We start from the raw sequence: 25,541 nt of genomic DNA on the forward strand, positions 1-25,541 counted from the left end.
CCAGAGAGACTGAATGACTCAGAGTGACCCCACCATCTGCTCTTGAATGGGGAAACGACATCAACCCTTGTGATGACGGATGGATGTTGAGTTGAGGGACCGTCTGGCCCTCAGTGGAATCTGAAGCAGCCTTCAGCAGTTAAAATGCAGCTCAGGGTTATTAAAGAGAGCAAAACAATCCTTACAGGAAGGTTGTCAGTGGCCTGAGGGATATCCTCGGTTATTCTCTTTTCCTAACAGGACTCCAGTCAGATTGAAGTACTGAAGGAGCTCCTGGACCTGCAGAAGGACATGATTGTCATGATGCTTTCTCTTCTCGAAGGTTTGTTCATTTCATGATTTTAAAACAGAAAAACATATACTTGACAGTTAAATCAACCAAACCTTACTAAAATATCCATACCACTTGGATCTTCTCATATTTTGCCAAGTTATATCCTCAAATCTCAGCTCAAAGCAATGTATTATCTGGGAAGGATGATAAAACATGCCCCACAAAATCTCCGAATAATTAAAAATCTGAGTGATCTCTAGAAGCTACTTACCTAATTTTATTGATTCTGTAAAGAGATTGCAGGTTTGTTAAAGTGGAACAAAACTGCATAATGAAGCCTAAGAAACTCAGCAGACATGTCACTGATAAAGAAGGGTTAGGCTTTCAAACAATAGCCCAAGCTTACACTGCAATTTTAAATTGTATATTCGAACACTGTTTGCACACCTGCCAACCTCCAAAGATACTGTACCTCTGGGGTGATGCAGAGATCCACAGCTAATGGAAAACCACAGGAAAACTGGCTGTTGAACACTCCGCTAACCTGAAATAATCACTTTTAGAAAAGCCATTGCTTGAAAAATAAAACTATAAATAAAATTGGCGACAAGCCTTTTGTGATTTTCAACAAACTTTTTGTGGAGTGCACTTTGGTAGATAAGTTCAAATGTAACTTTTTTGTCTCCATTCTAAAAAAAGTGAACAATGTATACTACTACGAGCCACTCATAATAACCACAATAGAACATGGTGGTAGAAACAAAGAAAAAGTCAAACCTCTTGATCAAACCTTGCGAAATCTAGACTTAAACTTTGTTTATAATCTGTGGCAAGGTTAAGAAATATATGTTTACAATTGCTCTCCATAACGTCTTATTGTTGCTAACTTACGAAAGAGATTTGGTCCAGTTTTCAGGCGCTAGAGATCCAAAGCTAGTGGAGACATACTACCAACAATTGGTTTAGATATTTATATGTAATTAATAATAAAAATTATTTGCACTTTATGGTCTTTTATATTCAATCCTTAGTAAATACATCATTATTTCTGTTTATAATCTTAAAAAAAGGTTGAAAAAGTTTGGCACTAAACCTTTATCCTGTTAAAACATTTTCTTAATGAATCACCTTGTTGTCACAGGTAATGTTGTCAACGGAACTATTGGCAAACAGATGGTGGACACCTTGGTGGAATCTTCAAGCAATGTTGAGATGATCCTGAAATTTTTCGACATGTTTCTCAAGCTGAAGGACTTGACGACTTCAGACAGCTTTAAGGAGTATGACTCTGATAGTAAAGGGGTCATCTCTAAGAAAGATTTCCAGAAGTCCATGGAGAACCAGAAGCAATACTCTCAGTCTGAGATTGAGTTTCTTCTCTCCTGTGCTGAAGCAGATGAGAATGACATGTTCAGCTACAAGCAATTTGTGGAGAGATTTCATGAACCAGCAAAGGACATTGGCTTTAATGTAGCAGTGCTGCTCACCAACCTCTCAGAGCACATGCCCCACGACTCCCGTCTGTCGACGTTCCTTAACCTGGCTGAAAGCGTACTCAGCTACTTTGAGCCATTCTTGGGTCGCATTGAGATCATGGGTGGAGCCAAGCGCATTGAGAGAGTCTACTTTGAGATTAGTGAGTCAAGTCGTACGCAGTGGGAGAAGCCTCAAGTGAAAGAGTCAAAAAGGCAATTCATATTTGATGTGGTCAATGAAGGCGGGGAGAGCGAGAAGATGGAGCTGTTTGTCAACTTCTGTGAGGACACCATCTTTGAGATGCAGCTTGCTTCTCAGATTTCTGAGCCAGATCCTGTTGAGCGTTCAGATGAAAATGAGGATGAGAGCCAGAGTGTGGTGGAGAACCAAGAAGAGGAAGAAGAAGAGAATGTCATGATGGAGTCTTCCTCTGCATTTACAATTGCCTGCATCTCAATGCGAAAAAGCCTATGTCACTTTCAACAGTTACTCACTCTGAAGAGCATGAGGCGTCAATACAGGAGATTCAGAAAGATGAGTTTAAGGGAGATGGTGAGGGGTTTCTTCTCATTTTTCTGGATGATCATCACTGGTCTCTTCCACTTTATCTACAGCCTGGTTTGGGGTTTCTTCCACATATTGTGGACCACTATGTTTGGCGGTGGTCTGGTTGAAGGGGCTAAGAACATGAAGGTGACAGATATTTTAGGAAACATGCCAGACCCAACTCAGTTTGGGATCCATGGAGATGTGCTGGAAACAGAAAAGATGGAAGCCAACGATGCCTCAGCCTTGGAGGAGATGGGTCAGATGGCTCAGGGCGATGCAGCAGAGGCTGACCTGATGGCCGAGCTTCTCAACATACAGCCTAAGAGGGAAGGCAAGCATGGGGCCGAGCCAGGTTTGGGGGACGTATCGGAGGTGGTGGTAGGAGATGCTCCATCAATAGCCAGTGCTGTCAGACAGAAGAAAGCACAGGTTTGTAAAACTACTTCCTGGTTTGTTGGTTGTTGTTTTTTTTTTTTGCAGGTTAGAACCATGAAGTCTGTTTTACTGAAAATATTTTAAGACCGACATAAAATTTAGCTATGTTTTCAAGTGGAAGAAAATGACACATTGATTAAAATTGATGCAAATGAAGCTTTATTTATTTGAACTTTGTTTTTACTGATGGATTTGAATCTTACTGAAAAAAGTCAAATACATAATAAAGTATTCACCATTTAATAATGATTTCTTTTTTATTATTTCATATCTTGTGGCTCACATTTACTTTTGACCTTTTGGACCATTTGGCAAGATGTTGGAACAGTATTGTGCTAGAGGTTTGTTATTGGTGATCTATCAGCACCATAAAGATTAATGAACACAGCAGAGAGTTCACCTATAACATTTTTAAAGAAATTTAAAACAGGATTTTATTATAAAATCATTCAACTATAAGCACTTTTCAAGCCTTTTCAAGCAATAGCCATCTAAAAATAAGATGGCCATCCAGAAAACCTATCAAGAAAGAGCCTAAATTCTAGGTCTGAGTGGGAAGAGCCAGCTTTTACTCTCACATTGTAACATGGTGGTAGCAGCAAAGCAGCTGTTGGGTTGCTGCTACCACCAGGGTCAGCAGAGTCAGGGAAGCTGGACATAGTCAATGGAAACATGGATAAAATACTTTTTAGGCTGCTAAAGTCTCGGCAAGAGGTTCACTTTCCAATTGGGCAAAGGCTATAAACATACATACACAATAGGCTGTAGGCCCTACAGTATATTGTGTCTGTACTAAACCCCTAGAGAACACATCAATGTTCTCTAGGGGATTCATGTGTTAAAAAAGACTAATGAGAGCAACAACAGGTTGTGTTAAAGTGTTAAGTAAGGGATGCTGATTACATGTGGACATACAGTACGTTTCATATGACCATTTTTTCTTTTTTTTTAACTTCATAATTATACACATAAATGTGTCTGTATTATAAATAAACCAATTGCAAATGATTGAATGATGAATGCATGCCTAAATGCATGAAAAATACACAAGAACTCTTTTATTTTTCTTGCTGTTACAGTTCTTAATCAGTCGTTGTTTTTGACAAATCGCAAAGTTTGTGGTTTTAATGTGACAAAATGCTAAAACATTAAAGGATATGAATTTTTTTTTTTTGCAAAGCTCTGCAAAAAATACCCATATGTCTTATTTTGTATACCTTATTCCTTAACAGATGGCTGCAAAGAAGTCATCAAATGGAGACTACAAATCAGACTCTGAGAAGGGAGAGTGAGTATAAATTATAATAAGTACAAATATGTATTTGTATGCCTACATACACTTTTGCTTGCACTTTATCTTTAAATACTTTTTGCAGACTGTACACACTGTAACTAAAGGAATTTATGTCTACAGTTCAGAGGATGGTGAGAAAAAGGACCATGACAAGGCCAAGGATGAAGCTCCTCCACAGCCTTCTGCAGAGGAGAGGAGAGCTCCAAAGAAGAGGCTTGGCCTGAGGAAAGAACCGCCGAAGGCCTTTATGGCCAGCTTTCTGGCTGGCTTAGAAATCTACCAGACTAAGATACTGGTCAGATATTTATCCTAAAAAAGTCCCATTATTCAGTTTGCAGATCATGCTCTCACAATCTTTTTTTTTTTTTTTTCCAATATGATCTGCAAGTGAATACCAAACAATTTGTGACATTCCCTCACATATTGCTGTCTTAAACGGCAGATTGTATAATAAATTTAATCTCCATATTTTCCTAGAACTATTTGGCTCGGAATTTCTACAACTTACGCTTCCTGGCACTTTTTGTTGCTTTTGCAATCAACTTCATACTGCTCTTCTACAAGGTACTCTTTTTAACCATCCTTATACTTAAATTGAGGGTTTGACCTTGTTTTCTGTGTTCAGCATTAATCAGTTTGTCTTTTAGGTGACTGGTGATTACTCAGAGGATGAAGACCCCTGGAATCGAAGAGGCAGAGTGGGAGAGGAGGAGGATGAAGGAGCGCTTGAGTACTTTGTTCTGCAGGAAAGCACTGGTTACATGGCACCAACCCTTTGTTGTTTAGCAATCCTGCATACCATCATATCCTTCCTGTGTGTTGTTGGATACTATTATTTGAAGGTACAGCATTAAATGGGAGAGGGCATTATTAAAAATCGCTTGTTTACTGAGCTGTTTGCTGCCATACTGTAAGGTTTGCACTGGAACAGGAACAGTAGTGGTCTCTCAGTCCCTTTGAGGAAACAAGTTTCATTCACTTCAGCATCATTCAGTAGAGTTGCTTCTGTGTAATATATGTTTACAATTCTTGACCATGTTTTTAAACAATTAATGCAATTTCTGACTTTACCAAACTCAAATGAACATCTACCTAATAACTACCAGTTATTAGTGGCACTAGCAGCCATTCAAAATGGCCCTTCCCAGTCAAATGGCAGCCCACTTCCCAGCAACGGCCAGCAAAATCCCCTCTAAATTCCAGCCACTGGGGTGACCCCTCTTGTATATTTTATTACTATGACTCCACCCTTTCACTGAAATACAGGGTCTGATCAAGAGATGACGCTTCTCTTTAGATCTTAATGCCCACAAATCATGACAGAGATTGATGTTTAAAAAGGAATTGTAGGGGACCAGCCAAGGACCCATTAAGAAAAGTGGGGTCATTTTGAATGGCATCTACTGTAAAGCAGTTTTTGCACACAAAAAAATGTCAATATATTCGTAATTTTTATAATTTTATATTTTCATATATTTATATTTAGGATTTTAAGAAATTTGAATATTAAATAAATTTTTCAAATATGATTTATTAGAGCAGGCATCCCCAAACTCAGTCCTCAAGGCCCCCTGTCCTGCAGGTTTTAGAGGTTTCCTTGCTCCAGCACAGCTGATTTTAATTGAAAGCTGATTAACAGGGTTTTAGTCTACTGCAATCATTATAACCAGCTGTGCTGAAGCAGAGAAACCTCTAAAACCTGCAGGACAGGGGGCCTTGAGGACCGAATTTGGGGATGCCTGTATTAGAGAATACTTAGTTTGCATTTTGTAAATAAAGCCTTGATTCGAATTATGGATGCTGACTATTTGGTAATCGCCAATTAGTGCTTGTCTAAAGTGGATTGTATGATAGAACTGAAAAGTAAACTACTTTTCATGCAATAAAACTATTTCCATCAATAAAAAGTTACCACATGAATCATATGGCTCCTCAGTCCACAAAAACTGAAGAATCATATGAAACTGAACTAAAACCATCATGATATTTTGATTTTGTGGTTTTAAACATGCAGAAATACAATTTATTATTCCTTATTGCTATAGCAAAAAACAGCTGCTATTTACGGATGCTGAATACTCGTTTCTAAATGTATATTCTGACATAACTGGTACTTATGTTTAAAAACTTTTTATCTTAACTTGGATCTCTATGTTTTTGTGTAAGGTGCCATTGGTGGTGTTCAAGCGGGAAAAGGAGATTGCGAGGAAGTTGGAGTTTGCAGGCCTCTATATCACTGAACAACCGTCTGATGATGACATTAAAGGACAGTGGGACAGACTCGTCATTAATACTCCGTAAGTCCCTAACTGTTATGTTTTTCTAAGATTTAATTGTTTAATGCTTTAAATGTAATGTGTTTTTTTTCTGGATTTCTTCAGCTCCTTTCCCAACAACTACTGGGATAAATTTGTCAAACGCAAAGTAAGCTATTTAATGTATTTATTTATTTATTTATTTTATTTTTTTGCTTAAAACTGTAATTTTAGCAATCTAACAGATATACCCATCACGGTTCTTTCTCTCTTTTTTTGTGACTGGTTTGCAGGTGATAAAAAAGTATGGGGATCTCTATGGAGCAGAGAGGATTGCAGAACTGCTGGGGTTGGACAAGAGTGCTCTCGATTTCAACCCTACAGAGGAAACTGTTGCCAAGGAGGCATCGCTGCTGTCATGGTGTGGTATTGGAGCAATAAATAGCCACAAGGCTGGAACTGCATGTGCAAAAATAGAGGGCAAACAGAAAATGTGCACGTTTTATGTCAGTGTTGGTGTTTTTTTTTTTTTTTTTTTTTTTCAGGCTGAGCTCCATCGATACAAAATATCATGTCTGGAAAATGGGGGTGGTGTTTACAGACAACGTAAGTTTGACATAAAACCATGATTAATCATTGGTAATATGTTTTCATTTTTTTTACTGTCATTTTCTAATTGATTCTGATCTGTCTCTGCAATAGTCATTCCTGTATCTAGTTTGGTACACCACAATGTCCATTCTGGGGCACTACAACAACTTCTTCTTTGCTGCTCATCTGCTGGACATTGCTATGGGTTTCAAGACCCTGCGCACAATCCTCTCCTCTGTTACCCATAATGGCAAACAGGTAAGGTGGAAGCAAGTCTTCTAAACAGCAGGGGTCACTGCAGAGTTGAAGATTAAGGTTGTAGACTGTGCCAGGCAGATTTTGGATTCTTAACCCAAGGAATTAAATTTGTTTCCTGGGTTGTATCTTACCCACATGGTAGAGATTATTTTTCCTCACTGGTGACAGAAAATTACACAGCAAAGCAATTTTATTTGTATAGCACTATTCAGTACATCGACAAATCAATGTGTTTTACATGAATTAGATAATAAAATAGAAGATAAATAAAAACAGAATAAAAGCAAAAATATTTGTTAAACAAAGAAATCAAATGGACCACAGAAAAGCAGAACAAAAGCAATTAAAAAACACATGATAAAGTAAAGAAGGTTTGATCACTACCTTAAACTAATTGCTTTAATAACACCTTATTTTTTAAAATCTTATTTCAAAAATAATGTAGATGTTTTGCTTTGTAAATCAATCTATGTATTTTAAATAATAATTTAAATTCAATCACACCACTTTTGAATTACTATGCTAAAATTATTCTGCTTTTTACTTTTTATTCCACTTAAGTTTACCACAGAAATTCTTAACTTTGGACATAGATATCCTAAATAAATATAAAACAGTTTTCAAATTATGATTTTATGTCTTTATGTGAAAAAGCTATCCAAATTATTTCGGCCACTGCAACCAAACCTTATCAGCTCCAGTCCTGTGGGATCAATACATTAGACACTGAAGGCGACAGTGGTGTTGGACACAGTAGTTCATCCTGTAATTGAAGGTTAGCCAGTATGAACCCCAGCTTCACCCATCACAGTTGTTATGTACTTGGACAAGACATTTCACCCACACTGCCTACTGGTGGTGGTCAGAGGGCCTGGTGGTCCCTGTGTACAGCAGCCTTGCTTCTGTCAGTGAGCCCCAAGGCAGCTGTGCTGCTATAGCTGATCATGATCAGTATACATCTCAGTGTCTGCAGTCTAAAGTGCTTTGGAGCCCAATCACAGAAGGTGCTTAATAAGTAGAGGTCACTTATTTAACTACAAAACTATTTAACAATTATATTCACTCTAATACAGGCATTATCAAAGTCGGTCCTCGGGGGTCGCTGCCCTGCAGGTTTTATAGGTTTCCCTGCTCCAGCACAGCTGATTTACATTGATAGTTGATTAAAAGGCTTTTGCTGAACTGCAATCGTCAAATCAGCAATGCTAAAGCAGAGAAACCTCTAAAACCTGCAGGACAGCAGCCCTCGAAGGTTGCCCTCAATTTACAAAACTAACAGACAGTATGAGAAGCAATGACAATTTTAGTCTGGAAAGGAATGCAATGATTTTGTTTGCAGCTTTGAGTCTTTACCCCAGGCTCACACCGACTCTGGTCTTGCCGTTGCGGTGCGGTGGGTGCAGCGCCGCAGTGATTCCAAGTCATTAAAAAGACGTAAACCTCTCTCACCGGCTGCTGAGTTGTCCGGCTGCGGTTACCGAGACACTCCGGCGCTGCAGAAAATTCAGCAAGAAAGCTATCCTTGCGGCGTGCCGGAGCCCTCCGCAACAAGCTCTCGCAAATATCCTTATATGGGCCGTGTTATCGCGTGAAGTTATGTGAACTCAAGTGAACTTCTTCTCGCGCGTTAAATCTCCGGACCTGTTGCCGGAGCCGCAGAGCCGCACCGCACCGTAGTCAAAAGGGCGAGGGGGTGTGCAGGAGTTGCGGTCTTCGTCGGCTCGGTAACCGCACCGGAGCCAGTGTGAGCAAGGGGTTAGAAAACCACAGATAGAAAACAAGGAACAGTGATTAAGATTAAACTTCCCAGAAGTGACCGTTCCAAAATTAGAGCGAAAGAGCATTTAGTGGTGACCCAGGTGTCACAAAATAATCTGGAAAAACGTCTGAAGCACTGATGTAAAAAACGAACAGAAATGAAATGTATTCAATCATCTAAAGTCAATAAAACTTCCTTTATCAACAAAAAGTTTAAATAATTTAGATCTATCTGTTGATGACTTCAAGAATTTTAAAACGCTTAATATTTTCGGGCTGAAATAATATATGCACTACTTAGCTATTATGCTTCAACATGAACTTTTCTTGTATATTTATTATTTAACACATTCTTAAAGAGTGTATGCACCTTTTTACTAGACCGGCTTGAAATACATTCAGGAAAATCTGCAGTGAGAATGATTAGGGAGTAAAGCTCCAATGGCTCCAGCCTCTTCATTAGAATCTTCTTACAATCTGGTCGGCAACTGTAAAATGACCAGAGGCAAAAATCAAACTTCAATTTCATTAAAGTCTCTGAGGTGAGAATAAATTTTAAAACGTTAAGGTCTCCTAGAACTGCGGACAATTTTCAAAGTCATAGGCCTACGGGTATATCAATCAATCATATCCATGTCTTAGTGTAATCATTTGCACCTTTCTTTGTTCTTGTTTTTTCTTTTAAGGTGAAAACAATTTGGATTTTCAGCCATATTAATTGGATTTTTCATGAGATGTAAAAATATAATTTTTGTTTTGTTTGAAATGATCTTTTTTGCAGACAAATACATACTGCAGCTCTTTTAATCTCACCTGTTCTTCCTTTAGTCAGAGATATCCTGCTGTGCTCCTTGTTAAAAAGAACAAATGGGGACTGTCTAATCTGCCTCTGCTGCGCTAATTATGCTTCTAACTAAAGGATGTAAAAACAGAACAATCATGTTTTTTAATTTCTGCTCCATATTTTCCTCTGCAGCTGGTGTTGACAGTCGGCCTGCTGGCAGTCGTTGTCTATCTCTACACTGTGGTGGCCTTTAACTTCTTCAGGAAGTTTTACAACAAGAGTGCAGATGATGATGAACCGGACATGAAGTGTGATGACATGATGACGGTGAACAGAAGTTGTGATTTAATTGTGTGTGCTCCAACTAAACTTGTGTCTCAATGGCCAACTAAGAGCACATCTCCATTTTTTTTTCATAGTGCTACCTGTTCCACATGTATGTTGGGGTGAGAGCGGGAGGTGGCATTGGGGACGAAATTGAAGACCCAGCAGGCGACCCATATGAGCTCTACCGCATCCTATTTGATATTACCTTCTTCTTCTTTGTCATCGTAATCCTGTTGGCTATCATTCAGGGTAGGTTTGTGATGTATGACATTAAGTCTTTATCAAAGGACCAGAATTGTTAAATACATGCTAAAGTGGCCTTTTTCACAAAGATAAGAACTGATGTCTCGTTTACATTTTGTGCAATGTCAATTTTAGGGTTAATCATGGATGTTGGGAAATAAGAGCTGCACAATTTAGCGATGCTGCAGCAGCAAAATCAAGTGTAACAGTTTTAAAATACTTTTGCAAGGTACTGTTTATTTGTACCCATATCATCTTTTTGTGGATGCAGGTTTGATCATTGATGCCTTTGGAGAACTAAGAGATCAGCAGGAACAAGTCAAAGAGGACATGGAGGTGAAAATACATTTTCTCTCATTTATGTGGACATTTAAATGAGAATTTGGCTCAGTTTCAAGGATTAAAAATAATTATATGTGAATCTGATGGATTTTCTTCATCAATACATATTCTTATGTTTAGGTATCATATGCATAATAGATTAATCACATTTTCTAAGTTTTAGAAAAGTCCCTAGTTTCCCATAAGACATCCCTCAGGTGCTGACAGTTGAAGTCATATAATTATTCCACAAAAATATGGAATTAAATGAAAAATTAAATCAAAGAATTGTTACAGCATAGTCTATTTCCTCAGGCCAAAGTCAAACAAATCCAACAAGTACGTTCTAATCTTCTGCCCTCAGACAAAATGTTTCATTTGTGGCATTGGTAATGACTACTTTGACACAACGCCTCACGGCTTCGAGACCCACACCTTGCAAGAGCACAATTTGGCCAACTACCTGTAAGTACAATTCTAAGTGGTTATGACTGGGCTTATTTCCTCCCCAATATATGTTGCTTCTGTTATGTAATCTTTTCATTAAAAGATTTAGAACATTACCCCAGATGGACCAAAGTCACTAATAGCTTCAGATCAAGTTCTCTCCGCCTGTGAGCTTCCTCTGGTATCTCTGTTTAGCCAATGTTTCTGCATTGCACCAGCAGCAACAGAAAGTCTCAGTCCATTTGCTCTCAGTCAGTTAGCCAGTGGATCCCAGACAGCCTCATTATCCCGGCTCATTACTATTTAATGCTATGAACTTTATCGTAAAATAGGTTTGGGATAGTGCTCTCATGCAGTATTCATTATAACCCGGCATGCTTCAACGCCCACAGAGATACAGTGGCCGGTTGCCATTTATACCTGATTTTGGAAGCAGCAGGGGATTTGGGTATGGAAATGGAGTTGTGTTGCTTTGAGTCTCTTGCATCAAAATTTCAGTTTCCAGAAAGAAAAACTGTTGTTTGTCATCAGGCAGATATAATTGTGAACCATGCATTTGCGCTCTCCCCCATTTATATACTATTTTATAATGGTAAATATGTATAACACTGCCAAGTAAAAGTGTTTTAATGTTTTCAAGGTTTTTTCTGATGTACCTCATCAATAAGGATGAAACGGAGCACACTGGCCAGGTAAGGAATCTTCTTATACAATGAGACTTTCATAAAATAAAATTCTGAATCAACAAAAGCAATAGCTATTTTCCCCAGCACTATTTCCGTGTGTATGAGCAATTTACTTTGTTAGTTAGGTGCTACACAAAGACAAACATGCAGCTGAGATAAATAAATGTGGAACTTTACCATCTAAAAAAACAAATGGAAGCTGCATGTTAATAATATAGAGAAAAATAGTGCAGCAAACGTGCTGAGATATTCCTGTAATTTGCAATAGGAAACTGTCAACAAGAGACCCACTTGCCCCCTTTTCCTTCTTTTCCTCATTATTTAACAGGCTGTCAGCCTGTCTCACTTAATTCTTTGATATAGAAGGCAAAAAAAAAAAAACATTTATGACCCTTCAAAATGAGATATACCAGTAGGTAGGAGTTGATCATTGTTAGTAAATAAACTTTTAATTAATAATCTATTTAAACCACACAGAATAATATTATTACAGAGATTGATTATTTTGCTGTTTTCTTTGTTCCATCTTTTTGATTCAATGAGAGAATAAATAATTGTGGCTTTTGCAATTAAAAATATGAGCAAATATTGTGTGTTTAGCAACAAGGTTGCACTACCAACTGTAATGGTTGGAATATAAAATAGCAATTTAATAATGGATGAAGTTTATTTTTAAAAGATTATTTATATTCAGGAGATAAGTAGCTTTGACCATCCGCAGTGTTTGACTTTTAGCCAATATGATAACATTTTCTATTTTCTTTTGTGGACACAACATTAATTAAATTGCAAATATATATATATTTCCGTATGATAGTGTGTTGCCTTCTAAGCAAAAGTTCTTATTCATCTGAATTAGTGCGCCAAAAGAACATATGGTCTGGTATTGTTAAGGGTAATTTAAAGGCATAGTGGAGGATTTGCTTTTTCCGAGTGGATCATTTTCCGAGTGGTCTTCCTAATTGTCAATCACTCTGGTGATATGTTTACGTAAGGCATTTCTACATGCTCGTCCACATTTTCACTTACCGGTGGTGAGTCTGACACAGTGGAAAATTACAAATATTCTTTTGGAAAGTAAGCTTGTAGGAGCGATGCAAACAGCAACTTTTAAACAGAGCATGTACAAGGAGAAATGGGCTTGTGCATGCTCTTGTACGCGTTTAATAGACGTTCCCTCTTGGGAAAGGATTGTGCATGTGCATTTTTGCTTTTAAGTGGAGAGGACGAGTCTTTCAAAAAATTTGCTAAAATCCTCCACTATACCTTTAAGGATATCCACCCTTAGTTTGAAGGCTACCTTCCCCATTAAACAAAATATCCTGTCATGCTATAGGTCTAACCCTAACCTTATGAAGCATTAATATCAACATGCTGAGAATATGAAGAAAAAACCACTTTAAATTTGTTAAGAAAATGTTCTTCTGTCAGACAGAATTGGTCCCTCTTGTGTGATTTTATCGCTCTACAAAGCTTTAGCACTTACTGAAAGTTGCTATAAAAACAATACAACAAAATATGTTTTATGAATAATTCAAGTTATTTTATTCAATTTGGCTGTTTAATGTTTTTATTTTGAACTGTTTATGCTTGTTATTTAGGAGTCCTACGTGTGGAAGATGTATCAGGAGCGCTGCTGGGATTTCTTCCCAGCTGGAGACTGCTTTCGGAAGCAGTATGAAGAGCAGCTTGGATAGAGAGACAGATTTTCCTCTCCTCCATCCAGACCGATGCAACACACACAGTCAACCCATGTTTTTATTAAAAACTAAGATGGAAGGAGGTCATGTTGATCATCAATGTTGGTACAGAAAAAAGAAAAAGACCTCTGACTTACTCAGATGTATTTGATCTGTTTTAGATTTGGGACATGTTATAGACGTGTGTTGCCTTTTCAACAACATAACCCCAAGTTATTGCACAATTTATTTTTTTTTAATATTATTTATTTATAGTGTTTTTGAAAAATTGTGGGTGTGTGGGGTTATCAGACAATGTGTCAGTCAATATTATGCACAATGTATGAATGTCGAACCTGAGACTTAATGCCAAAAGAAAAGCAGAGAGGTATAGCAGATGTACTTAGTGGGCAAAAATGTGATTGAAGAAAAGTTTTATTGAGATGTTGTAACATTGCATATTAAAGTGACGTTTCTAGAAAGCAGGGGCAAAAAGGTAAATTAAATGCCTAGAATTCTATATGAAGTGCCTTAAAGTACTGTATCTACATTACAATTAAGCTATGCAAAACCTTTGTTTGTCTTTTTCTTTATTGTATGTAATACAATAGTCTAACTAGAGTGGAAATCTGTCAGCTGACTGGATAGATGATGTAAAAGTAGTTGAATATGGATTGAAAATGTTGGTATTTCCTATTTTGTTGCTTTATGCAGCATAACTTCAAATGTCCGAGATACAGTGAAAAAAACAGCAAATGAAACAAACCGATCAACCCTCAAACATGAAAAAAAAAAACTGCTATTGTATGGCAATTTGTATGTAATAGCTTTGCTGATCTGTGCATTATGTTTGATGGAAGAGGAATAAATTGTTGAAGAATTAATATGCATTTCTCTCTACAGTTGTATAAATGCTTTTCAAACTGACAATTGCAATTTACAGTATAGCAAGAAAGCTCTTCAGGCAAACACAAGAGCAGGATGGTACATCTTTCCACTTTGCCACCTTGTTTCTTCAAAATATTGTAACAACGGCTAGCTACTTGAAAATCGATGTTCATAAATCAATCAGTTTCATTTAGTATATTTTTTAATCAACAAACTTTTGGGGAAAAAAATTTAAGACATGTTCAAATCAAAGCCTTTATCCATCCAACAATACAAAAGCAACTAACAAACTAAATACCCATTAATTATCATCTCTGCACGATTATAGGTGACATCATCATAGTTGGTAATAGTTTTTTATGATTTAAAACTAGGTTTTCATGCTGGGGCAGTTTGTAGCACTGCTGCCTTGCAGCAAGAAGGTTTCTTGTTTGATTGCCGGCCCGAGGTCTTTCAGCATGGAGTTTGCATATTCTCCCTGTGTCTGAGACGGTTCTCTGTGGGTACTCCGGCTTCCTCCCATAGTCCAAAAACATGACTGTTATACTAATTGGCATCTCTAAATGTCCTTAGTGAGAGTGCGTGCATGATTGTATGTCTTTGTGTGTCCCGTGTTTCCCTGCGACAGACTGGAAACCTGTCCAGGGTGTATCCCGTCTCTCACCCATAGACGCACTGGCCCCACCACGACCCTGACAGAATAAGTGTGAGAAGATTGATGGATGGATGAATTTAAAACTAGAAAAAAAGGAAATAATGAATCAATAATTGAAATTTCAACCTGGAGAGACTCAAATAGAGAAAAGATGCAAGAATAATAGTTTTAATCAATTTATGTATACATGTTTATATCTATTTATACACAGACAGATCATCAGAGTTTTCTATGTAAGGAAACCTAGCAGATTGCATTGACTTGTTGACTGTCTGCAATCCCTCACACCAAGCATGCTTGTAGTGACAGTGGAGAGGAAAACCCCTTTTAACAGGAAGAAACCTCCAGCAGAACCAGGCTCAGTGTGAGCATCCATCTGCCAAGACTGACAGGGGTTTAAAGGAGATAGGAGCAGATGTGCAAATATTGATAGAAATTAAATAAGTTATTTGGCCCTTGGAGACTCTAAGGCTTTGATTCAACATCCACTTGAATGGGTTACCTAGGAAAAAGATTACCTGAGACTTGGTGGAATAATACACAGGGTGAGTGAAAATAGACTGAGACTGAGGGATGGTGTCATGTTGGGTTTTAGAAGCTAAACCCAAACGCAGAACACCACAGAGACAGAATGAAAAGTTCAACAGTTTATTAAAATAAACACAATCCAGGTTATAGTATGATACTGACTGAGTCTGGACTGGTCACACAGAATACTCTGATCTGTGGTTCAGAGGCAGGGGGATAAACAGAGGGCTAGGCAGCAGCAGGGCTAGGCTTCTGACTAGCTGGAATTCAGTCCTTGAATTGCTCAAAGTTCTCTCCCAGAGAACAGGCGGGCAGATCCAGACTGCAGATGTCCTGGTTGACTACCAAGAGCAGGAAGACAGGTCTCCGATGATGAGCTCCTCCAGAGCTCCTGAGATACAGTTGGCAGATTTTAGCAAGGAACTTTCTTCCAGAGTTTCCAGGGTGCAGTTAAATGAATAGTACACCCAAAACATGATTAGCCTTTCATTTTCAGTTTGAGATATCAAAAAAGTACTCCAGAGTGTTGTTCAGCATGGGGGTGAGTAGAAAATGAAGGCTAATCATGTTTTGGGTGTACTATTCCTTTAAGAGCAGGATAGCAGGTTTCAGAAGATGAGCTCCTCCAGAGCTCATGAGATGCGGCAGGCAGATTTCAGCAAGGGAGACTCCTCCAGAGTCCCAGGGTTCAGTCAGGTTTCTTCCGTGATTAACAAAAACACTCTGGAGTCGGGGTGTTGTCCACAGCCCACTTAAGTACTGGTCCCCTGATGAGCAGATGAGAATCAGCTGGTGAGGGCAGCTCCAGGTTCAGGAGATCCAGTACGCCCTCTGGTGGAGGAAAGTAGACAGCACCCCAGATCCCAACAGAAAAACAAATAAACAGGAAGGGATCCTCGGCGCCCTCTGGAGGGCAAGCCTCTGGATCCCAACAGATGGTATGGAGATTGGTAACAAGTTCGCTTGCATGCAGGAGAGAAAAGCTGGGCCAGGATATAAATCAAGGGGATCTTGAGAGATGATTGGCTAAAGCTGAACCAGGGACATCGCAGGTGATTCAGGTGAAGCTGGTAAGAGTCTTCTAGATAGAATTTTGTTGTTTGCTAGAGTAAATATTTCAGTTTGATAAAAAATCTTAGAGGCTGTGTTTTATGGAAAATAAACCAGGGTCGCCATGAAATATTGGGTCAACTGTAACTTTATTTTAAATAGGTACTAAACAAAACATTATTGAATGAAAACCGAAGATGTCATTACTTGTTTATTTCTGATAACATGAAAGAGGAACATTAAACTCTGTTGTATCAAAGACACGACAGAGAAACTTGTACATCAAGACGAATGCTATGATGCCATACTTTATTTGATAACAATCTAGCAAGATTTATTTTTCTCTACATTTCAACAATTCCCTTTCACTAAACCTACTGTAACATCACATTGTTTAAGTAATGAGTAACCTGCTGAAAGTTATGCAGGTGAAACCATGTTTCTATAACATGGTAACTATTTGCACACAGCTTTAACCTTTACTTCTTAATTAATTTAGTCCAAACCTAGAAGCTACATCCCAGTTGTGACTTTGTAGCAGCTTTTAATCACAATGCACTAATGAGTTTGAAGTGGCTGAGTAGGTGAGCACATTTGGTCAGGCAGAGTGATAGGAATGAGTCTCAGCAGGTTGCATGATGGGAGTTTTAGCCCTATTACCCACAGTGCCACCTGTCAGCCCACATCATGTCACCGCACCTCAGGCACCACACAGTGCAGCCTGCTGCTGAGAGCATTTCTGGAAGTAGCAGCTTTGCCAAGATTCTGATAGTCCAAGTGAATAATTGTTCCTTCATTTGAAATCTAAATGTGACCCATTACCATTATTCTTCCATGAAATGACTTCAAACCATGGTTTTAAAAAAAATCACATACATTAATAACCATTTTAAAAACTCATCTCTCATGAATACATACATTTTTTTATAAATTATAGTGCAGCATATAAAGCAAAGATTCCAGGCAAACATAAGCAACTAAAATTGAACGTTACTCATCATGTCTTGTGATTATTACAGGATAACTGTAATTTCCATGTTCACAGATATGACCTCCTGAAAGCAGTAGGCAGCGTTTCCCAACAGGAAATAGCTCTAATTAGATTGTCAACACTTTTCTCTTTTTGATCAGTGGCTTGCAGAAGAAACTGAAGTGATTGCTTTAACTTGACATATTTTATCAGGCTAAGTATCATAGCAACATCATCTTATTAACAAATTAAGAAGCGTAGGTGATGATTATTCAGATAGTTTAATTATAACAAATGTTTTGAGGATGTACAAATGCTTATTGTGGTTAATTATGTTTTATGGTTAATTTAGCTCTCTTGTTTATAGTTATTTTCCACATGCTGTTATATTTCTGGGCTATAGCTAAATGGAGAAAATTAAAATACTTTTAGAGTTGTCTGATACTGTAAATAAAAACATTCAAATGATTTTAGTCTTCATGCCTAAAATTGAAACAGGATAATAAATTGACCAATAATCCCTAAAGGGTCCAAAAATAACTTCTTGTTGTTACTGGATTCTGCTGCAATGTACAATTAGTATTGTGGAGGCCACCAGCAGCAGGCATTGTACTTGAGTATATTAGTACAGAAATTCAATTTATAGCTGCAATAGTATCTTCACAGGTCTACCTAAGTGAAGCACATCCTCCAGAGTGAAAGTCTTTACATTGTGTCCCCTGTATCTCAGAAGATTTAAAATACTATTAGTCTATACAGTTGTAGCCGTTTAAAATGTTCCCACTTTCCTTGATGGGCCCTTGGCTGGTTACCTACAATTCCTTTTTAAACATCAATATTTATACTAAAATATTCTGACATGATTTTTGCATAACAAGATCTAAAGAGAAGCATCGTCCTCCTGGTCAGATCCTGTAATTCAGTGAAAGGGTGGAGTCAGAGTAAAAAAATATGCAAGAGGGGGTCACTCCAGTGGCTGGAAGCTGGAGGGGATTTCGCCGGGAATTGGAGGGAAGTGGGCTGCCATTGGGCCAGGAAGGGCCATTTTGAATGGCTGCTACTGTAGATGTATTAACCTCAGAAACTAGGACCCAATATTCAGACAGACAGACCAGGACGATTTTCTACACGCTTTATTTAAAACAGAAACACAGTGAGCGGCTGAGCTTCAGCAGGGCAGATAACCAGATTTTCTGCAGAGATGGGAAACACAGGTCGGTGACTGGAATGTCGGGCTGAACAAGGCTAGGAGCAAAAACTTATTGACCTTTTTCAAACTCCGGTCTGATCCCAGACGAAAGGGAGGAATCCAGAAGGGATATTGTCCACCATAGCCGCTTCAGCGCCCCGAGTGATGTTTAGCTGACGCCAGCTGACGCAGAGGGAGCAACAGTGTCCGTAAGGAGAATCCAAGCCGAGGTCAGTGACACAGTCCAGGTTTCGGTAACCAGCAGAATCCAGGAAAACAGTGCAAAAAAACCACAGCAGACAGAGCAGAAAAGGGCAAAGCAAGAACTTCAAAATACGAAGTAGAAGACATATCGGAATTAGAATTACAGACAAACTTACTTGAACCTAGAGTTACTCTCACAACAGCTCGATTAATCTGGCCGGAAAACAGGGAGCATAAATAGGAGCTAGAAACAGGTGAATCACATAAGTTGTAATGATAAACCGGGCAGAGTTAAACAGGTGATTGGAATGAACAATCAAGCCAGCCAGCAGAACCAGGTTCATGATAATAAATCACTGAATGCTTAATGAAAAAATATATTTCAGACTTGCTGTCAATGTATCAATGTCCTAGAACATTCAAGTATTTTGGCCTATGTCTGTACGGCAAGATTAGCAGAGTAGGTTCCAGTTATCATATTTTTTTAATTAACTTGAGATGTACTTTTTCCTGTATGTTTTTCTTGTCTGTACAGGACTGAATTGTCAAGCTTCCTCCAGCACTTACCCTAGCTCCTATCTCTTCACCTTTTCCAGGTTCAGTAGTTAAAACAATATCTTGGGTGGGAAAGGAAATCCATATCCTGCTGTGCTGAACCTGGATAGCCTTCAGCCTCATTACTTGATGGAAAAATACAAAAATGATGCTTGTCAAATTGGGACTAAAGCCTTTAGAAAAGAACAGCAACAACAGAAACAAAAGCTACACAAATGCAGCGAACAGTTAGCTCTCCATTACAGAACCCGAAACATATGAAGCCGTGTACTGTACATGTAAAAAATAATGTACTTTTGTTAAACTCTGTGAGGGCAATATCTGCAGTTCCCTATGCTAAATAAAAAAATCAAAAGGACACATCCCTCTTCCTACTTCAGTCCTTACCCCCAATTACCAATTTATTCAGCTGAGATAATATGTGTTGTTAATGTTTTAATATTTTAAGAAAATTAAAAAAGAAAGGTTGTGATTTTGTGACATTGTTCAATACACTATTTTTTTTTTCATAGCAGTGCTGTTACTAATCAGGCTGTGTTAGGCATTCATCAGGTTAATTCCAGAAAGGATTTTGGGGAAGAAACTGTCCCTGGTGTGGTTTGTTTATGCAAATAACTTTCTGTAGCTCCGATCCACTATAAAAGTCGAAAGTTTGTGTGTAGGATGTGTGAAGTCTACAGTAGAAAGATGTTAGCTGCTCTTTTTCTGAACCTGAAGTCCTGGGTGAAAATAATTCTGCTGATCAAAGTTTAACGATAAAAAAAGTTAGGAAAGGGCTTTCACATAAGACATGAATAATGTTACCTGTAAAGAAGGGGGAATATAAGCAGAGAGGTCAGTCACATAAAAGCCTTTAACAATGCTTTAATGTAGACACTTAAACTGCTTTCCCTCTAATGCATACAATAAAGTCTGTCTTGGAGGACAGAACAGACTTAACTGTTGCCATCTATTGACAACAGCAGTTTTTTTCAATGGATGTTGTCAATGTCTCTTGTTTTAAATTGTTAGACAAAGAATTTTTTGGTCAGAACAAAGACAGTTGGTTAATTAACTAAAATATCGGTAAAAAAATTATAAGTATTACATCACATTTTCTCCTTGAGCACATCAAAAGAACTGTGCACTATGTGCGTTTAAATTATTTATAAATCTAATTGCAAGCTGAAGCCAAGCAGTCTTGAGTTTCCTTATCTGTATCAATGTCATAATTGTGCCCTTTGTGGACTTCTGTTTAAGTTTCTTTTTAAGTTTTCATTTAGACACTGATTTATGTTATTCAGTGTTTTATTGATCATTGGTTTCTTTTCCATTTTGTTTTATTTAAGCAGTGTTTTATTTTTTAAGTTAATCTATGTTGCCCCCTTGTGTCAGTCTCCTTTCCCTTAACTCCTTCTAGTTACTTCTGTCTACACCTGCTCCCTATCAGCTAATTAGTCCTCCCATTGTTTCTATATCCCATATATACACCTCCTGTACAGCTACTTTTTGCTTGATCCTTGTCATTTTTGGTTAATTCCTCCCTAGCGTCTCCTAGCTTTTTTGTTCTTGAGTTTTGTTTCTATCAGTTCTGGACTAAGGATTTAGCATTTTTTATTTTTTCATTAACCTTTGGGAGCAATCATCCCTTCCTCTTTGACTCTGCATTTGGGTCCACGACTACATCCACCAACTGTGACAATCACTCTAGAAATACTAAATGAAAATCAGCTCTTATGGTTCTACTGTCTAGGCAGTGGGATTTCTCTTGATAGGGGCATGGTCACAACTTTTTCAACTTTCTGCGTCATTTAATTTATCTTTTTGGCCAAACTTATTTGTGTCATATCATCAAGCAGATTTTGATATAATAATAATAATAATAATATTGATTTTTTTAACTGATTTTACTAATAACCAACCAGGCCCAATTTAAGAAAAGGACTCCCCCAACCACCAGTAAAATGAAAAAATTAATTAGACTAAGACAGATTAGACGGATAGACTTAGACGGTTAATAATTAGTAGTTATTGTAATATATGGGTAGTTCATTTTGGACAATTTTGGTTTAGAGTGCAATAAAGTAACATAAGCATCTACCTAGATGTGCACTGTAGATATGAGCCAGTTGCTCCCTTACTGCACTGATAGACATGTCTGCAAGTCTTTATACACAAAAATAATCCGTAGGGGAAAACAACTCAAGCAACCTTTTATGGCAAACTCCGGGTGCCAAACAAACAGTACTTGTCCCCTCTCTTCCTAATGGTCTTACCTCCTTTTTTCTCTCTCTGTGTGACTCCCATGATACCAACAGCTGATGTAATTTGGGTGAAAGTTGTATCTGGCTTGTCAGCGTGGGCCCTAGCATTTTGCACGGCTGTTGTGGAGTGACAGATTGCTTGGGAGGGAAAAAAGCAAGCAGCTTGAGTCACAGTCTGTGCTGTCACCTAGAACGAACCACCTGCAGACAGGCCACAAGCTTGTGATAAAAAAGCACACAGTATGGTACCTTTGTGTTTCTTGTCAGGTCATTTTTATATAAATCCAATACCCCATAGCAGCTATTAACCAGTTTTTATGTAATGTTTGACCCTTGTTGTACTTTTTGTGGATTAAATATCTCATTGTTTCAAACTAAGGTTAATAAAACAAAAAAAATATAGATTTCAAAGCAGTAAATATTATTTCATATATAATACACCATTGCTGTATGAGCATGAAAGCATCACCAAAGCATCAATCTCAAACTCACAAAGAATGAGTGAAAAAATTGATTCCTACAAATTTATTCTCTTAAACTGCCACTAGACTAGAAAGTCTTCCAGTTGTGATGAAAAAATAAGAATTTGTTTGTGGTCACTTTGGTTCTTGTTTTCTTTACATTAACTATAAACTGAAGTGTTGCTGGAAACTGAAGCTCAACTTATGTTTCACAACCTTTGCAGCATTACACAGATTGTCTTTTTAGTTTAAATGTATTAATTATAGATTTATTCTTATTGTTTTCAGTATATACCACAAATAAAAAAAAATGCTTTGTTGGTACATAAGTTAATATTTGATAAACTATGATGTGTTATCAACTGTGTGTCACTATGGAATAATTGGTAGGCAAGGTGCTTAAAAGTATAGTGGTCAATCTTTTATTTCTGGGTGGATCATCTAAATAGGTGGTCCTCCTAAAGGGCTGGTTATACTCCCGAAGCAGTGTGTGTTGCAGTGATTTTGTCGCAGGTATGATGGCAGACATTTTTGATTTATGCTCAATATTGAAGCATGGTCTGCGCTATGTTTATTCCATGCCACAATACAAAAAGGGAAAACCACGAAATACCTGTGGGTCTAGATACAGCCAAAGCGGTGAGGAAATCGGGGCAAGTCTGTCCGACAATGGAGGGACTTGTAGGCGAAAAAAGAGCGGGGATCAAGGTAGAAACAGTTTCCCGGCGTTCTCGCGCACCTCGCTCTTCTAGCTGGTCCAAATTCACATGTTGTTTTCCACAATCGCGGTCATACAAATAAAACAAGCCGGTAAGGTACCAAAGAGGAGAAGCATAGTGTAGAGCGGCTGTAGATTTGACCGGCTGTAGTGCCTCCTATCTGTGGCACTGTCTGCAGTCACCTACAATTTGGGAGAGCTGCAGCAGAGTGTCTACTGAGGGGGCGGGGACACCTCTGCATTCACCGCGACACCTACGCAGACGACCTAGTTTCGAAGTATAAATCAGCTTTAATTGTCAATCATTCTGGTGATATGTTTACATAAAGCTGTCCTACGTGTTTGTCTCGTTAGCTATCTTTTTCTGCGCATGCACACTTTCAGGCGGCTATGTGTGCTGAGCTAAGGTTTCAGCCAGTCATTGAAGCTCACTTATCTCATCGCAGTTCTTTAAAAAATAGCCAAGGGTCATAAGAGAAAAAGTATCTACAAAGTGTATGAGAAGAAAAAAAAGGCCTCAGAAGAGGCAGATATATCCTAGAATGCTTTGCAAAGAGCGCTCTCCTCGCAAAGCATTGTGGGATTTGCTTTCACAGCAGCCCACTGTCGCCTTAGGCTGCTGCTCCCCAACAGCGGCGACTAATAACAAAAGATGGAGCAGGCACCGCACAGTGGAGAAGGAGTTACGTGAAAAATGGGGAGCAAACCATAGTTATCATAGCTCTAAACAGTCAGTCCCCACTCTATGGGGCGATTGAGGGATTTAGGGGTTAGGGCGGATGTTTGGACACAGTAAGCTTATATGATCTATTACAATTGCAACTTTTAAACAGAGCATGCACTAGGTGAAAGGGGCTGGTGCATGCTCTAGCATGCATTAAATAGGCGTTCCCTCTCGGGAGTGGGTACAGGGTTGTGCATATTTGTTTTTTAAGTTGATAGGGTGGATCTTTTTCGAAAATTCGGGAAAATCCTCCACAATACCTCTAGAGAGCAGTAGTTGCTGGAGTGGGGTGTAAACAGTGGTAAGAAACCGAGCTCGACATGGTTAACTGATCCAAGCTCGGTCCAAAATCGGCACGGATCGGTTTTCAAAGGGTAGTGTAAATGGGGCTATACAGAAAGAATCAAAGATACAACTAAAAAAATCATTGGAAGTCAACAGCAGTCAACACATTGTCCTCAATACAGATACCAAAAAAAGAATGTGTGTGTGAGAAATTGCAAAGTGCATAGTCTCAGCCTTATGATAGAAGAAAACTGCACATTTCTAATGGTCTTGTACCTCCTCAGTGAAACAGTGAGAAACACAAAAGGCACCACACACACAGAGTCACCATCTTCCCCAGTCTGACAGGTTTAGAAAGAGAAAGATAGATTCTAATTGCAGGGTTAAAAGGAAAGCTTGAACTGAATGTAAGGATGCCAGGAGTAAAAGAAAGATAATGCAGCCTTGTCAAGTCTGTGTTTTGTTATCATTGGCTTTATATTATGACATCTAGCACTGAAGACCTAATTGAGCTTCTCTATAGCCCAAAGGAATTTTTGATTAGAAGTAAATTGGATTGTTGTAAACAGTAATCCATTAGAGCCACTGACATTGCTCGCGGCAGGAGGTCAGATTTGATGGTGATTATTGTCTGGCTGCAACAACTTTTTTCCCAGATTGTTTTTTTTATTATTATTTCAAAATGAACTAAAATATTGTGTGATTATTTTGTTGCACAATGACCTTTGATTGAGAGATCTGGGTTATGTAAACAGAAAAGTATGATCTAAATAATCATTGCTGTGGTTTCATTTATTCTTTTAATTAAAATGTACATGATGCAACATAATCTTTTATATTTACAACACTCCCAAAAGTTCCACATTATAGTATTTTTGATGTGATGGGTAGCAACATGCTTACTGTGTATTTCTGCTGAAAAACAGGTCTTTGGTCCTTGTCCCATGATTTATATCACATTCAAGGTTAAAGAAAAACACACATGCAAGAGGCCATTGAGAAACTAGATGCTGCAGGGGCAGCAGTGTTGACGGACACTGATGCAAGGTGAGTGCTGCTGAGGTAGAGGTTCGAGTGAGCTGAACAGGCTGCTTCTTACTCTATGGGTGTTTCATTGTGCTGACATAGCAGTGGACAATTCAAGTACAGACTCAGCTCTGATGCATTGGACTAAACCTCTGCAGAGGATATATAAAAACTTAAAGCAGCCTTTTGTATTTCACTTATGGCTACTACAGTACATTTAGGTGTTCATTGGGAAAATCTGTGTTAAAAGAAAAATCTATAATTTTTTTATGAATGTTTGCAAGCTGACTGGTAACCAGGACAATAGCCCTGCATAAAATATTGTAACTGTTTCCTTAAACAGTCACAGCAGTGATTTGGTATACTCCTTTAAAGGTGTCAGAAACCATTCTAGATTATACATTTTACCAAGCAGATAGTTAGCTGCAAAAGTAAATAAAAACTTGATATGGTAATAGGAAGGATGCTTTTATTGTGTGAACAAGACATATGAAGTGTGGAGTGTGTGAAAAGCTTTACGTTCCTGGGAGTCCACATCTCCGAGGTTCCGACCTGGATGAACAGCTGCTCCAAACTCATCAAGAAGGCACACCAGTGCCGCTTCTTCATGAAGACCCTGAGGAAGAACCATCTGTGCTCAGAGATCTTCACTAAGTTCTACCACTGCA

At 38.3% G+C, this 25,541-nt stretch overlaps 1 protein-coding gene across 1 annotated transcript in view; it reads left to right on the forward strand.

Moving 5' to 3' along the window:
- LOC119787491 (ryanodine receptor 3-like) overlaps window positions 1-14,263 on the forward strand; it is a 154,527-nt gene extending 140,264 nt beyond the window's left edge. Inside the window, exons 87-103 of the mRNA XM_038291382.1 lie at window positions 241-322; window positions 1,416-2,728; window positions 3,967-4,022; window positions 4,149-4,323; window positions 4,506-4,592; window positions 4,676-4,870; window positions 6,195-6,325; window positions 6,410-6,452; window positions 6,577-6,704; window positions 6,829-6,889; window positions 6,986-7,132; window positions 9,867-10,001; window positions 10,094-10,250; window positions 10,516-10,580; window positions 10,930-11,030; window positions 11,653-11,704; window positions 13,300-14,263. Of these exons, the coding sequence (XP_038147310.1) occupies window positions 241-322; window positions 1,416-2,728; window positions 3,967-4,022; window positions 4,149-4,323; window positions 4,506-4,592; window positions 4,676-4,870; window positions 6,195-6,325; window positions 6,410-6,452; window positions 6,577-6,704; window positions 6,829-6,889; window positions 6,986-7,132; window positions 9,867-10,001; window positions 10,094-10,250; window positions 10,516-10,580; window positions 10,930-11,030; window positions 11,653-11,704; window positions 13,300-13,395 (3,024 nt within the window). The 3' untranslated portion in view covers window positions 13,396-14,263. The remainder of the gene's footprint in view (window positions 1-240; window positions 323-1,415; window positions 2,729-3,966; window positions 4,023-4,148; window positions 4,324-4,505; window positions 4,593-4,675; window positions 4,871-6,194; window positions 6,326-6,409; window positions 6,453-6,576; window positions 6,705-6,828; window positions 6,890-6,985; window positions 7,133-9,866; window positions 10,002-10,093; window positions 10,251-10,515; window positions 10,581-10,929; window positions 11,031-11,652; window positions 11,705-13,299) is intronic.
- Window positions 14,264-25,541: the final 11,278 nt, after the last annotated feature.

The sequence above is a fragment of the Cyprinodon tularosa genome, unplaced genomic scaffold (assembly GCF_016077235.1).
Source record: "Cyprinodon tularosa strain WSP-4 unplaced genomic scaffold, ASM1607723v1 ctg3, whole genome shotgun sequence".
NCBI lineage: Eukaryota > Metazoa > Chordata > Actinopteri > Cyprinodontiformes > Cyprinodontidae > Cyprinodon > Cyprinodon tularosa.